This window comes from Uranotaenia lowii, chromosome 3, assembly GCF_029784155.1.
Source record: "Uranotaenia lowii strain MFRU-FL chromosome 3, ASM2978415v1, whole genome shotgun sequence".
Lineage (NCBI taxonomy): Eukaryota > Metazoa > Arthropoda > Insecta > Diptera > Culicidae > Uranotaenia > Uranotaenia lowii.
In genome coordinates this window covers 88,864,689-88,880,984 of record NC_073693.1, presented here as the reverse complement: position 1 = coordinate 88,880,984, position 16,296 = coordinate 88,864,689, and the positions used below count along the sequence as shown (strand labels likewise).

Genomic DNA, 16,296 nt, shown 5'->3' with positions numbered 1-16,296 from the left:
CAGCCAAACACATCCCTCACTGGAAAATTAGGTGATCTACCTTGTGTCCGAAGGGAGTCTTTTAAATTCGCTCTGATAATTGGAATTGAAAAGTACAAATAAGATCATAGATTAAGAGCTGACAAGGCTTTTGTGGTACTTTTAAAGGAGTTTTTACTGTTTTCGATGACAACGATGGGTCATGATAATTTTTAGTTTCTTTTTGGTATAATTTTCCATTCATTGGAAAATTGTAGCGAACTTTTTTGTGTTATACGTTCAACGTTGAAGATGGATTTTTTTTTTCGAAGAATAATAAATCAAACATAAATATTTAAAAAATATTATTCTATGCTTGAATTCAAGTTTGTTAGTAATTCAACACCATTACACAGGCTCTCCTACTGGTTTAATGGTCAATTCGTGAACTTGCACACGCGATGGAGTACCCAACACATACAGTATGGCTTCGGCGATATCTACCGGTTGCAACATAGGCATTGTAGCTGTCTCCAGATTGTTATAGGTATCACAAAGATCTAACATGGGAGTTTGGACCAGTCCCGGACTTATGCTCTGAAATGGGATATCAAAAATTTACTTCAAGAGTAGCTTCATTCCATCATCAGACATACCGTGACTTTGATCTTGGTTCCAGCATCCCGCAGCTCATGCCTCATAGTTTCCGTAATCGCCGTAACGGCATGCTTACTTGCCGGGTACAAATTTGCACCCGGGTAGCATGGCACAAAGTGCCCCTCGATGCTGTTGATATGAACGATATGTCCATCAACGGAACGCTTCTTCATTGATTGGACGGCTTCCCTACTGCACAAGGTCAATCCCAATACATTTATATCCATCGACTGCCGTAAGGTGGCAGTATTATTTTCTGCCAGCAGATTCACCTTCTCGTATATTCCGGCGTTATTCACCAGAACATCAACTCCACCGAACTGCTGCTCTACGTAAATAAACGCAGCCAAAATGTCTTTCTCCTGGGACACATCACACTTGAAGGCATGCAGCCGTGCGGCAGCTTCTTCCGGCAGTTGTTCCGCCAAGGCCTGCACCCTTTCGATTCTTCTGGCCAAACCAACCGTTATCATGCCGGCCTTGGCCAGTTCCAGTACGGTGGCAGCACCGATTCCCGAGCTAGCTCCCGTTACCACGGCTACTTTTCCAACCCAACGATCCATTTCAATCTACGCTCGTCGTTATCGGAGTACGGAATCAGAGCTCTTCAGCGGTAGATAGCAAACTGAGCGTTAAATTTAGATAGAATTGTTTTATTTCAATTTCCCCGAGGGGCGGTTTCATGTATGCAGAAGCCATTCATATCAATTGAAAAAATGCTATCACATACTCCAATGTGTCTGTGCAGCTCAATGTACATCGAACTTTGTACATTTCAATTACTGAATTTTGGTGATAGAATTTTAAAACAAAGTGTTTTGAAATCGTAGTTCAACTCAAATGCTTTGTCAGACTTTCCTTATGCTCTTCGTCTGTTTTCAAACATGTACATTAGTGAACCTGTATATAAGAGAAGTGACATCTGAAACACAAAATTCCAATCGAGCAAAAGAACTGTCAAAATCGATTCCAATCGACCCGAGCATTTTGTCGCAGAGCTTTTACCTTTCTTATTGAAAACTCAACCAAGGAAGGTATTGTGATTGTTGTTAAGTTCAAACAGATAATTTTTTAGCTGGTCATATGAATTTATGATTAGGTGCAATTTTTGTCAATGCTTTGGTGAATCGTGTTTCTAGTTAGAAAACTAACTGATTATTAACGAAATTCAAGTCATTCATACCGTTTATCGCGATCCTTCGGGCATCGAGTTCAATGTGGTTTTGTTGGATTGAAGGAGCATTCACTTTAGAGCTTGAACATTGAACCAGAAAACAGTGCTGGGGATTTTTTTGTCCAGGATTTCGGCGATGTTGCCACATATTTTATTTTAAGAGGGATCAGATGTCGCTTCTCTTTTATGAAGGTTCACTAATGTACATTAGACCGCTGCAAAAATGATGGCAATGAGCATCAGTTTTAAAATTTGGGATGATTTTTTTTTTGTTTCGATTATAGTCGTTTTACCATTATGGCATTGATTCCTGAATTAGCGTAACGCGTTTGAATCTTGTATGGAAGAAGAAATTTTTGCATATTAAAGTCTGCTTCATTTAATATTGGAACACAAACAATTGCGTGTAGTTCAGTCATTTATTAACGAATTCATAATTTGTTGTTCATACAAATGTAGCATTTTCTGTACTCTTTCATAAAAAAAAATTAAAAAAATTATTCATTGCTGTTTCGAAGAAATTCTCGTACTTTTCCCGTAATACGGCACATTGGGTGGCGCACACCCTTTTCGTCCACCGTTTTGGCGATTTGATTCCACCAGTTCTTCATTTGAGTCATGTTCCTAACAAGTTTTCCCTTTGCCTTAAGCCTCCGCTTCGTGATTGCCCAGTATTTCTCTATCGGCCGGAACTGGGGGCAGTTTGGGGGGTTGAGGTCCTTCGGTATTACGCTGACCCCGTTCGTTGCGTACCATTCCATAACCGTTTTGCTGTAATGGCAGCTTGCGAGGTCCGGCCAAAACATTACTGGACGGTCGTGAGCACGAATAAACGGCAGAATCCGTTTCTGTAGGCACTCTTTTTTGTAGACTTCTGATGTCATTGTCTTGTCAGTGAGAAAGACTTTGGTTTTCTGTCCACAACTGCATATCCCCTGCCAAATCATGTACTTGCGGGCGAATTTATCCGCAAACACGAACTTAAATTTTGCAGGTACATCCCCCCGAGCCGTCGCCAAATAAAATTTTTGACCTGGGATTTGCCCAAAGTCCGCCTTCACGTAGGTCTCATCGTCCATCAGAATACATCCGGCGAACTTGGTCAGCACTTGGTCGTACAGCTTTCGAGCACGGATTCTGGCCACATTGTTCTGCTTCAGCGTCCGATTTGGCTGTTTGCTGGCTCGGAATGACCTTATTCCTTCCCGGAGACGAATTCGTCGCACCGTACTGTGAGCGGCCTGGAACTTATTGGCCAAATCGCGGTCTGAAAGATTGGGATTCCTCTTGACGGCCTTGACGGCCTTGATGACTTTCCCACGCAGTTTCCGGTCGACAGTTCCACTCCGACGCTTCGAATGCGGCTTCCGAGCCGTCGTCAATGTTTCCTTGTACTGCTTGATAACACGCCATACGGTATTTCTGGGCATTTTAAGCTGTTTAGCTAGCTTCGATGCCGACAACAATGGATTTTCAAGAAAACTGTGCACAATTTGATCTCTCCGTTCGGCTTCCATGGCGGTTGTTTACAAAATGCTATCGTTTGGTGTTATGACATAAATACATGGTGAAAGGTAATGAATTTCCCGACACGTGGGTGAAAAAAGTTTCCAAATCCGTCCACTAGGAGCGCCACAATGAGCAAAATAATTTGTTCCAATATTAAATGAAGCAGACTTTAAATCATCCAGAAAACTCAAATAAGCTTGAAATGGAGGTTCTTCCCCGCAACAAAATGTTCAAAAATCCAAAAGGAAAAAAAATAATAAAGTTTTAAGAATTTTATGACAAATTCGATAAATTAAAACAATATGAAATGCAAAAAGCAAACCGTGGAAGCTGGTTTTTTTTATCGTGTAAAATAACTTGAAGTTCGATTTTGTTCAAATCAGATTGCATGCATTTTTTATTGCATACAAGTTTTTGTTCAATTTTTTTATAACCAGCAAGTAATTTCCATACAAAGCTTGCAACGATCTAATGTATATATGTTCCATTTCTAAATTGTTAGAATGGTCCGAGAGGTTAATTGAGCGTAATTTTTTTTATTTCGGCAGCGTTTGGACAACCCCGGAAAGCATAAGCACTTCGGAAATGTGAGAATTTTATGCGTATGTTGTAGCATACGAACCCCATCGGTTTAGTTTATCCAGAGGACTGAAACAGCTGTATAATCGCTAGCAAACGGACCGTAGCAAAATTTTGACACCAGACGTTGAGTGTGGTTCCCGAAATTAAACACTTTAAATATCCAAAAATAGACCCGAAACAGGGTAACATTGTGATTGTCAAACGCATCTGTTGTTGTCATACTTCAGACTCAGGATCAATTTTAACAAGGATTATGCCGAAAACTCTGCATTTTACTGCATTTTTTGCAGTTACCAAAGAATCATTTGATTGACATTCCCGAGCCGCAGAAATCATTTTAAGGATCACCAAAATGCCTCGGGTTTAAATTGTTGCAATGAAGACGCCATGGTGCCCCTATAGGGGAGAGTGGGGATACTTGATCCCCTTTTCTTATTTTCACCATATCTTTTTGGGAAAAATTTAGCAACTCGCCGTCTTTGACATTTTCTGACAGCTTGTAACTTCAAATTTCTATGCTCCAAAAATTAGAACGATACTTCAACCCGTTGATGATCTAGAAGCATTTTCGTGGGAGTAAAAAAATTGCGATTTTTCTGAAGTTAGGGGAGACTTGATCCCCTATTGAAGGAGACCTGATATTTTATTCAGGAAGCCTTAATACTTGTATACAAATCAAACAAAACCCCATGATAGAATGTTAATTGACTATTTTGGTCATGTTTGTTCTCATTTCACAACTTATAGCAGACATCAGAAGAAAATTCTATAACGTTGTCTCAACGCTAAATACATTGCATACTTAAAGGCGCTATTTTTTATAATTAAGAGAAAATTAATTATTTTTGCTCTATTCTTCACACAATTGTTTGATAAATATTAGCTTTTGGATAGATATTAGTAATTTCGTAATCAGCAATCATAGCGATCAATTCAGAAGAAGAATATGCCGTTTGGAAGGGGGATCAATTGTAACCAACTCTAGGGGATCAACTGTACCCATAATCAACATTTTAGAAAACTTTTTCTGAAAAAAGTTGAGAGTTTTCCATTGCTTTGAAAATATGCCATTATAAAGTTCATTTTATGCTCGAACGATTGATATTTTGGAACAAATATTTTTTTCATAATTTTCCCATGTAAGGAACATTTTAAAGTGATGAAAAAAGATCTTCAAGTTACATTTTGTGAAATTTTTCTAACAAAGTTCAATTATTCAAACAATTATTTTGTTAAAAATTTTTAAACTACAAGCATTGTTATTTTGCTCATTTTGGCACATTTTTCTAGAACATTTGATCTTTGTAAGACATTCCAGTTTCGAGATATAGCTAAGGAATCAAGTATCCCCAGGGATCAAGTATCCTCATTCTCCCCTACGTATTTCACTCATTTAATTTTCTACTTCCTTTGGGTCAGTCAAGAAGACTGAAAACATGGTACGGGAAATTGTGCGGAGAGAGATAAATCGTACTGCAATCAAGAGTGAGATTATCAACACATAGAAGTGAGGAAAAATCTATTGCGCATAGTGTTGAGGAGAAATCCAGGAGCTAACACAGGTATTTCTTGGTGCGTTTACAAGAAAAGTTGCTGCTCTCCGAACCAGAGGTGATTGGTCTTAATGAAAAGACATACACCGTCTTAGCCGATTTAGGCTTTACAGACTGAATAAATGACATGGACAACTTAAGATTAACATTTAACACCCAGTACCGAGATGGGAATCGAACCCATGCCATCAGTGGGCTAACGATTACCGTCTTAACACGCTAACCACTCGACCACCGAGACGTACAATAGTCAAACAGAATAAAAATAAAAACTGCAAATTTTCGTAATATAAATGGAATATAAAAAGAAATAAAATTCGATGTCTCCACCGTTGCATACACGAGAATCAAACCAACAATTTTCGCGCGCAACGAAAAATAAATAGCAAAAAACAACTTCTAGTTTGACAGATCGATTGCTGGGTTTTCAGCAATGAAGATCAAGTGCTGGAAAAATCAGCAAGAAGGAGAATGTTTGCTGGTTTCCAGCAAAAATTTGGATTGCTGGACATTTCCAGCATTTTTTTTTGCTGGAAATCGAGGCAAAAATTTACTGTGTATGACTGAAGTACCGGGGTGCTTTTGGCTAGAACTCTCTCCTGGCTAGAACTTAGGCGCGAGAGCCAAGTCGCTTACTGCTCGTGTAAACTCAGATAACTAGTGGAGCACACCGTTGCCACATGCATATCTGTACCTTCAGCCCAAAAAAATCTCTTGTTACAGTGTCATTTTTACAACTATAGTGTTTTAGCGCTTTAATCAATAAGTGAGTGGTGAAATCTCAAAGCTATTTTGCACACAAAGACGGTGATAAGAAAAGAAACAAACAAGCATTAGCGCAAATTTTCTGGTTTTACTTTCAGAAATATATTTATTATATTTTTGTCAAGCATCGCACCGCCAATGCAGTTACATCACTAGAACCGTTGTGAAAATGTGCTTTCTTTTGCATAGGGGAGAGTGAGGATACATGATTCCTGGGGATACTTGATACCTCACTTATATCTCGAAACTGGAATGACTTACAAGGATCAAATGTTCTAGACAAATGTGCTAAATGGGGAAAAACAGCTATGCTATAGGCTTAAAAACATTCAACAAAATAATTTTTTGAGCTAATGATTTTTATTTGAGAAAGTTTACAAAATGCGACTTGAAGATCTTTTTTTATCATTTTAAAATGTTTCTGACACGAAAAAATTAAAACAAAAATATATGTTCCAATACATAAATCGTTAGAGTGTAATATGAATTTCATAATACCATATATTGGGTTGATGATTAATACGTCCAAGACGAAGTACATGCTGGCCTGCGGATCCGAGACCGACCGAACCAGCTTGTCCAGTAATAACAAGGTCACGATCGACGGCGACGAGCTGGAGATAGTCGAAGACTTTGTCTATCTCGGCTCACTGGTGACCGCAGACAATGACACCAGCCGTGAGATCCGGAGGCGAATTATCAGCGGAAGTCGTGCCTACTATGGACTCCACAAGCAACTGCGGTCGAGAAGACTTAGCCCTCGCACGAAGTGTAACCTGTATATGACGCTCATTAGACCGGTTGTTCTCTACGGGCACGAGACATGGATATTGCTCGAGGAGGACCTGCGTACACTCGGAGTATTCGAGCGACGAGTGTTAAGAACCATCTTTGGCGGCGTACAGGAGAACGGAGTGTGGAGGCGAAGGATGAACCACGAGCTCGCGCGCCTCTACGGCGAACCCAGTATCCAAAAGGTGGTGAAGGCTGGCCGGATACGCTGGGCGGGACATGTTGCGAGAATGCCGGACGACTGTCCTGCAAAACAGGTGTTCGCTACGAATCCGGTAGGAACAAGACGAGCGGGGGCGCAACGAGCGAGGTGGTTAGACCAAGTGGAGCGTGATCTGGCGAACGTGGGGTGCCCGAGAAATTGGAGAACGGTTGCTATGAACCGAGTGAATTTTAGGAATTATGTTCGTCAAGTTATGTCGTGAGACGGAATACTATGTAAATAAAAAAAATACCATATTTTCAAAACAATGGTAAACTCTGAACATTTTTCAGAGAAAGTTTTCAAAGATGTTCATTATGGGTGTAATGGATCCCTAGAGTTCAAAAAGGTATATTTTTTCTTCTTCTAAATAGTTCGCGATTATTGCTGATTACAAGATAACGATTTTCCAATAACTGATATTGAAACAATAACTGTCTGGCAAAAATGGCTAAGAAAGTCCTCTACGGGTTCATGTATCGGTCTTACTTTTAGAGCATTTAAATTTGAAATTACACGCTGTCAGAAAGTGCTAAACACGACGAATTGCTAAATTTTTCCAAAAAGATATGATTAAAATAAGAAAAGGGGATCAAGTATCCCCATTCTCCCCTAAAGTTTTATTGCCGATACCTTACGTTAACACACTAAAACTTTCAAATAAATGATTGTTGCTGAAAATTGTCTGAGAAATATATTTGAGTCACATTATAGGCTTTTCAAAGCTATAAATTTGGTAGAAATCGGTAAAGAAACAAGAGAGTTTTAGCGAATACAGTGTAGGCCGTCATTTGACCGCTCGCGGTATGAAATATATACCTGTATATAAAGTGTCGGTATGTTTAGTGTTAGATGGTTCGGCGTAAAATTTAACATAAGAATTACTCATTCGCCCAACAAAAGATTGCGCCGTTCCGGAGATATCCAACAAGAAATATAAGAAATCTATATACAGACCCCGTTCGTTTTTGGCAACATTCGATTTTGGCAACATTCGATTTTGGCAACATCCGATTTTGGCACATGTGCCAAAATCGAACGGTTTTTAGAAACAACATTACAATTTTGTTTTCGTTATAACAGGACCAATTTAAATCAGACAAATACCACTAATACGTTTTTGTGTTCTGAAATGGTGATAAAATGCAACAATAAAAACAAAAGTTTTTTTTTAAATTATTAAGTACTAAAAAATGACAAAAAGGTGAAAAATTCAAAAAGTTGAAAAACAAATTCAAACAAAAGACTGAAAATGACTAAAAACAACTAAAAAATGATGACGAACGAAAAAAACAGCAAATATGACAAATGAAAACAAACATTATAAACAAAACAAGATAGGTGCAAAATGCATAAAAAAATTATGAAAAAAAAAAATCAAAAATTACTAGAAATGGTCGGAAATTGACAAAAAATAACGTTTTTGATAATAATATTAGTTATTTTGTAAAAATAACTGATAAAAAAGTGGAGAAAAAAAACCGTTCGATTTTGGCAACATTCGATTTTGGCAACACAAAATGTACGAGCGTGTTGCCAAAATCGAACGGGGTCTGTATATATAAAAATGAATTTCTGTCTGTCTGTCTGTCTGTCTATTCCCTATAGACTCGGAAACTACGGAACCGATTTACGTGAAACTTGGCAGGTGGGGGTACTGGAGGCAGGGGAAGATTCCTATTATGGTTTGAGACCCCTCCCTCTCTCAATAAGGGAGGGAGGGGCCTCTCAAACAAAGGACAATTTTTTGCATAACTCGAGCACCCATCAAGCAAATGCTATCAAAATTGGCATGGGGTGGTATTGGGGTACGAGGAATATTTCTATGAATATTAGGTACCCCTCCCTCCCAGTGGGGTGATAGGAAGGGGGGAGGGGGGCTACCTTACAATTTTTCATATAACTCGAAAACTAATCAAGATATTGGAACCAAATTTGGCATGGGAAGGTATTTGGATACAAAAAAGATTTCAATGATTATTTGAGACCCCTCCCTTTTTCCATTAAGAAGGGGGAGGGGGCCTATTTAATATTTTTTTACATAATTCAAAAACTAATAAAGCAAATGGAGCCAAATTTGCAATGGGAAGGTATTTGGATACGAAAAATATTTCTATGATTATTTGAGACCCCTACCTTTTTCCAATAGGGAGATATTAAGGGGGGAGGGGCCTCTTTTATATTTTTGACATAACACAAAAACTAATCAAGCAAATGGAACCAAACTTGGCATGGGCGGGTATTTGGGAACGTGACATGTTTTAATGATTGTTTGAGACCCCTTCCTTCTTCCAGCGGGGAGAAAGGAAGGAGGGAGGGGAGTTTCATACAATTTTTACAGCATAACTCGAGAACTACAACATCAAATGGAACCTAATTTGGCATGGAACGAAATTTGGGTACGAGAAATGCTTCTATGAATATTTGGTATCCCTCACTCCTTCAAAGAGGTGGATGAAAAGGGGAGGGGGAAGGGTCTCCCTTACAATTTTGAGTATAACTGGGGAGCTGATCGAGCAAATGGAACCATATTTGGCGTGTGAGGGTATTTGGATACAAGAAATGTTTCTTTGATAAATTGAAGCCCCATTTTTTTTTTCAGTGGAACGATATAAAGGGGGAAACGGGGGCTTTCATACAAATTTTTTGCATAATCGAGAATTAATCGAGCGAATGAAACCAAATTTGGCATCAATAAGTACTTGAGTACGAAAATTACTTCTATGAATATTAAATTCTCACGCCTCCATTCAATGGGGAGAATGGAAGGGGGGTGATACTCTCTTTCAAGTTTATGCATAACTCAAGAATTTACTACGCAAATAAAACAAAATTTGGCATGGGATGGTATTTCAATACGATAGATATTTCTATGTGAAACAATTCCTTTCTTGCTGAAGGAGAATAGAACTGGGAACATAGGAAGAGAAGAGGAAAGCTTACGCTTAACTTTATTTTTTTACAAAATCCGAGAAATGTGCAAAACTTAACATGGAAAATGATTCTAATGTGATTCTTTGATTATTTGACACACCCTCCTCCTTCCAGTGAGTATGTACATAGGTAAAGGGAGGTGGGCCTAATGAAATTTCGAACAACAAAGTAACGAAACAATTATGGCATAGAAAGGTATTTGGATACGAGATATATTTCCACGATAGTTATAGATCCTTACGATTTACATTGTAGAGAGTAAAAGAAAGGAGGGGGCTCCATATAAATTGTTGTAAAGCTCAAAAACTTATCAGCTAATAGAACTTTATTTGATATAAGAGGATTCTTGGTTAGGAAAAATATGGGTATGATTATTAAACACCACGACCTCCATTCAGAAGGGGGTGATGGGAAGGACAGAGGGGTCTCTTATCAGTTTTTTAGCATAAATTTAGAACATATCAACCAAAACAACCATTTTTTATAAGTTAGATTTGTTGCGTACGATTGATTTGAGACCCTCATATTGCAGGGCGAAGCTTAAAAAAAAAGATTAAATTATCGGAAATTTAGCACAAATTTATAGATCAAAATTCAGAAAATCAGTTTAAGTCATCTTTGTATTGCAATTCAAAACTCCAGCTGCAGCTCTCATTTTATATGGTTAATTTTGAATTATGTTACAATGGGCCAACAAAACAATAATTTTTTTAAATAATTTCTGAAAATATCATTTGATTTGGAAAGGTGTAGCAAAGCACACCGGGTCAGCTATAGTCTATATATATAAAAATGAATTTCTGTCTGTCTGTCTGCCTGCCTGTCTGTCTTTCTGTCTGTTCCCTATAGACTCAGAAACTACTGAACCGATTTACGTGAAACTTGGCTTATAAGGGTATTGGAGGCCGGGGAAGGTTCCTATAATAGTTTGGGACCCCTCCCTATTCCTGGAAGGGGGGAGGGGGTCGTTCATTTAAAAGTAATAAGTTTTCATAACTCGAGAACTGATCAAGCAAATCAAACCAAACTTGGCACGGGTAGGAACTTGGGTACGAGGAATGTTTCTAACAATATATGGTACCCCTCCCTCCTTCGAGTGGGGAGATAGAAAGGGGGGAGGGGGCCTACCTTACAGTTTTGTACAGAACTGGAGAACTAATCAAGCTAATGGAACCAAATTTGGCATGGGAGGGTAATGGAATACGATAAATGGTTCTATGATTATTTCAGACCCCTCCCTCCTTCCAGTGGAGATACAGGTAGAAAGGGGAGGGGCTTTCAAATTTGGCTTGGAAGAGTGTTTGGGTACGATAAATAGTTCTATGAATATTTGGTACCCCTCCCTCTTTCCAGTGAGGGAAAAGAAAGTGAGGAGGGAGCTGCTTTACAATTTTCAGTAAAACTGGAAAACTAATCAAGCAAATGGAACCAAATTTGGCGTGGGAAGGTATTTAATTACGAGAAATTGGTCTATGGTAGTTTGAGAACCCTTCGTTCTTACAGTCGAAAAACCTTAGCGCTCCCATACAATTTGTTTCATCACACGGGAACTTACCCAACAAATGGAACGAAATTTGGCTCCGGAGGGAATTTGAGCACAAGGAATGTTTCTGTGAATATTTGGTACTACTGCCTACTTCCAGTGGGATGATTGGAAGGAGAGGAGGGGAGGGGTCTTTTATAGTTTTTCGCACAACTCGAGAACTAATCGAGCAAATGGAAACAACTTTGGTATGGGAAAGCATTAGGATATGTATAATGGTTATTTCCTTTTTTTAGACTTCTTTCTCCTTCAATTGGGGATACAGTTAAGGAAGACGACACATACGATTGTTTTGCATTAATCAAGAACTTATCTAACAAATGGAACCAAATATGACTTGGGAACAAACATACAATCGAGCAAATGGAACAGAATTTAGCATGGGAATGTATTTAAATACACGGAATGTTTGATCTTGATCCCCACCTTCCAGGTAGAAGATAGGTTGGAAGAGGGGCTCCGATACAAATTTTATAGCATAACTTGACAACTTGACAATGCAAACGAAACCAAATTTGGCATGAGAAGGTATTCGAACACAAGAAATGTTTTTCCGATGATTTAACACCCTTCCCTACATTCAGTGGAACGATAAAAAGTGGGAAGTGGGTCACTCATACATTTTTTTTAATACTTCGATAACTAATCAAGAAAATGGATTGAAACACGGATTTAAAAAAAAAATTTTTTTTTTAAAGTTGCAATTTTATTTCGATGAAACACAATAATTTTTAAATTGAATTTAAAATTTTGTGCAAAAAAATGAAAAGTTCTGAACTATTTCCCATTCTCTGGCCCTGTGATATCTGTTAATTGAATAAAAATACGTGTGCTGTCGTTCGTGTGTCACTTAAGACTAATCTATTTGCTACTTTCTTTACAGTGCTGCGTGCGGTGACCGACCGAACATAGTACAGTCCGAAAGTGCGGAGTCAGCGTCTTGCGCTGAGCCCTCACATTGGACTTTGTTCGATATACAGTTTGTTTATGCTTTGCATGCATAAACGAACTGTAATATTGATAAATACAATGTTGCGGGTCCACCACACGCCCTTCCTTAATAAATTTAAAAATTAGTTTATAGATTTAATTTTTAAATTATACGTATGATTCGTATTTAATAAAATGTAAAATAGTGTTGTTATGTTATGTTTATGATGTTTATAATGTTAAGTCCTTATTCTATCCACCACACGCTCTGGTTTTATTCCCTAAATATCTTTATCCTAGATTTATGAACTATTTCTTCCTTATTTTTGATTATTATTTTCAAATTTGAATTTAAATCTTCAACTACTTGGTATGGTCCTACATATATATTTTCCATCTTGGACCCAGTTTCATTTTTTAATAACACTAAGTCTCCTTTGTTAAAATTCATTTGTTTCGCCAAGTTGTTGAATTTTTCAACTCGTTTTATTTTTTCTTGTATTATTCTGTCCCTGATTGCTTGTTGCGAGGATTTCAATTTAATTTTTAAAATTTTTGAATAATCCTCAATGTCATATATTGGGTCAACTGTCTCGGCGTCAGATAGGTTTGATGGCAAATTACAGATTTTACCGAAAACTAGCTCAAATGGTGTTTTGTTTGTCGTTGTGTGGACTGTAGTATTGAACGCAAACTGGTAGTATTTTAACCAACTGTCCCAATACAAGGGTGATTTCTCACTATATATACGTAAGAAATTTCCCAAGTTTTTATGAGAATTTTCTAGTCCACCGATTGTTTCGTGGTGATATGCTGTTGAATTCAGTTTTTCTATTTCGAGTAATTTGCATATATCCGAAAATAGATTCGACATGAATTCTTTGCCTTTATCTGTTACGATTCTTTTTGGAATCCCATAGTTTAAAACAATGGTTTCTACAAAAGCTTTCGCTACCGTTTCTGTCTCTTTGTTTTTAATGGCTGTTGCCGTAATAAACTTTGTCAGGTCGCATTGCGTTGTTAATATATATCGGTTACCTTCTGCACTAGGCAGTAAAGGACCAACAAGATCTAAGTAAATTATTTCAAACGCAGTTTCAGCTGTTGTTGTGATTATCATTGGTGTTTTGGGTTTATTTATGATTCTGTTTTTCTGGCATAACTGGCACGAATCAGGGTTCAACACGCAGGAGTGCGTCGATTGAGAAAGAGCAAATAAAACGCAGCTCTTTCGTTCTCGGTTCACGGGCACATTTGATTGCGCGAAATTCTCTCGAGAAATTTGCGACCAAAACGCAGATTGAAAATTTTTGAGCAGAGCGAATTCGCGCGCGCCTATTCGAGAGCGCGAGCGGTTCGGAAACTGCGTTTGCGTTTTTCTGCCGCGTGCGTGTAGGAACACCGAGCATCTACCGAAAGGACACGGCGGCTCACCGGACGGCGCGCGCGGCTCTCTTTAGCACACGGAGTGTTCGCCGTGTTTTCGTTATTGAGGGCCGACGGAATAATCTGTGCGAATAATTAAACAATAGATATGGTAAACAGATAGAAGCAAGCAATAGCCTTGGGGGGAGGGTTATAAAAATCCATGTTAGAAGTTTTAAAATACATACTAGTAATAGTAACTAGCACTAGTAACTATGAAAAATTTACCATGAAATAGTAAAATTTCGCGAAAAACGCCAAATGAAAGATCTTTACACAAGGATTGTTAAAATGAATGTTAAAAATATTCTAGCCACTAGTAATAGTTACCAGCACTAGTAACTATGAAAAATTTACCATGAAATAGTAAAATTTCGCGAAAAAACGCCAAATGAAAGATCTTTACACAAGGATTGTTAAAATGAATGTTAAAAAATTCTAGCCACTAGTAATAGTTACCAGCACTAGTAACTATGAAAAATTTACCATGAAATAGTAAAATTTCGCGAAAAACGCCAAATGAAAGAGCTTTACACAAGGATTGTAAAAATGAATGTTAAAATGTTTAAGTCACTAGTAATAGTTCCCAGCACTAGTAAATATGAAAAATTTACCATGAAATAGTAAAATTTCGCGAAAAACGCCAAATCAAAGAGCCTTACACAAGTTAAGAAAATCGCGATTTTTTTTTTCTTTAACAAATTTGTGTTTCAAAATAACGATCCAAGTATCTAAAACAATTTTGTTAGCTATTCTTCGCTACAACAGGGTTCAACAGCACCTTAAGAGTTCTAAGCGCTTAAAGTCGGACTCTAACGAGAGCTTGGAAAAACGGTTACGTCGGTTTGCACTGCAGCCATCTATACCGTTGGACGTGGACATTATCACATGGTGGAAGCAAAACTATAAGCTTGATGTGGAATTAAATAATTTGGCAATGACAGCCCTGCAGCTGCCGTGTACGCAGATGTCTGTGGAGAGGGCTTTCAATAGCTTGGGCCAAATATTGACCAAATTCCGTGTCAACTTGTCTCCGGAAATATTAGAAAAAAATCTATAATTAAAAAATAACTATGACATCATCGAAGATCCGACATTTGACCCGGAATTCTAAATAAACGAAAAAGCTTACACATACGTAGAACTGATAAAAATCTGTTTTCATTGAAAATTTGTTGACACTAACATGTAAACTTAGTTGAGTGATGTGTGCATGCATTCTGTGACCATAATTGTATGTGCATTCTAGTCGCTAGAATATTTCGACATTCATTTGATCAATCTTAAGAACCTTTGATTTAGCGTTTTTCGCGAAAAATAATTATAATATGGTAAATTTTTCATTGTTACTAGTGCTGGTAACTATTACTAGTGGCTAAAACATTTTCAACATTCATTTTAACAATCCTTGTGTAAAGATCTTTCATTTGGCGTTTTTCGCGAAATTTTACTATTTCATGGTAAATTTTTCATAGTTACTAGTGCTGGTAACTATTACTAGTGGCTAAAACATTTTTAACATTTATGTTAACAATCCTTGTGTAAAGCTTTTTCATTTGGCGTTTTTCGTGAAATTTACTATTTCATGGTAAATTTTTCATAGTTACTAGTGCTGGTAACTATTACTAGTGGCTAGAATATTTTTGACATTCATTTTAACATTCCTTGTGTAAAGCTCTTTGATTTGGCATTTTTCGCGAAATTTTACTATTGCATGGTAAAATTTTCATAGTTACTAGTGCTGGTAACTATTACTAGTGGCTAGAATATTTTTGACATTCATTTTAACATTCCTTGTGTTAAGCTCTTTGATTTGACATTTTTCGCGAAATTTTACTATTGCATGGTAAAATTTTCATAGTTACTAGTGCTGGTAACTATTACTAGTGGCTAGAATATTTTTAACATTCATTTTAACATTCCTTGTGTAAAGGTCTTTGATTTGGCGTTTTTTGCGAAATTTTACTATTGCATGGTAAAATTTTCATAGTTACTAGTGCTGGTAACTATTACTAGTGGCTAGAATATTTTTGACATTCATTTTAACATTCCTTGTGTAAAGCTCTTTGATTTGGCGTTTTTTTGCGAAATTTTACTATTGCATAGTAAAATTTTCATAGTTACTAGTGCTGGTAACTGTTAATAATGGGTAACGTTAACCTCTTACATTAATTCTTATAACCCTCCGCCAAATCCCATCGCGCGCTTACATATATTTTAATTATCTTGTTGATAAAATCATACACACAGATTTCTCAATCGGCACTGCAAA

General features: G+C 37.5%; 1 protein-coding gene across 1 annotated transcript; it reads right to left on the bottom strand.

Annotated features, from left to right (window-relative positions):
* Positions 1-308: 308 nt before the first annotated feature.
* Positions 309-1,226, bottom strand: LOC129755618 (farnesol dehydrogenase-like). The gene is made up of 2 exons (XM_055752205.1): positions 615-1,226; positions 309-555 (listed from the first exon to the last, which is right to left on the bottom strand). Exons 1-2 carry the CDS (start codon positions 1,176-1,178, stop codon positions 367-369), a joined length of 753 nt encoding a protein of 250 aa, XP_055608180.1. The 5' UTR covers positions 1,179-1,226; the 3' UTR covers positions 309-366.
* Positions 1,227-16,296: the final 15,070 nt, after the last annotated feature.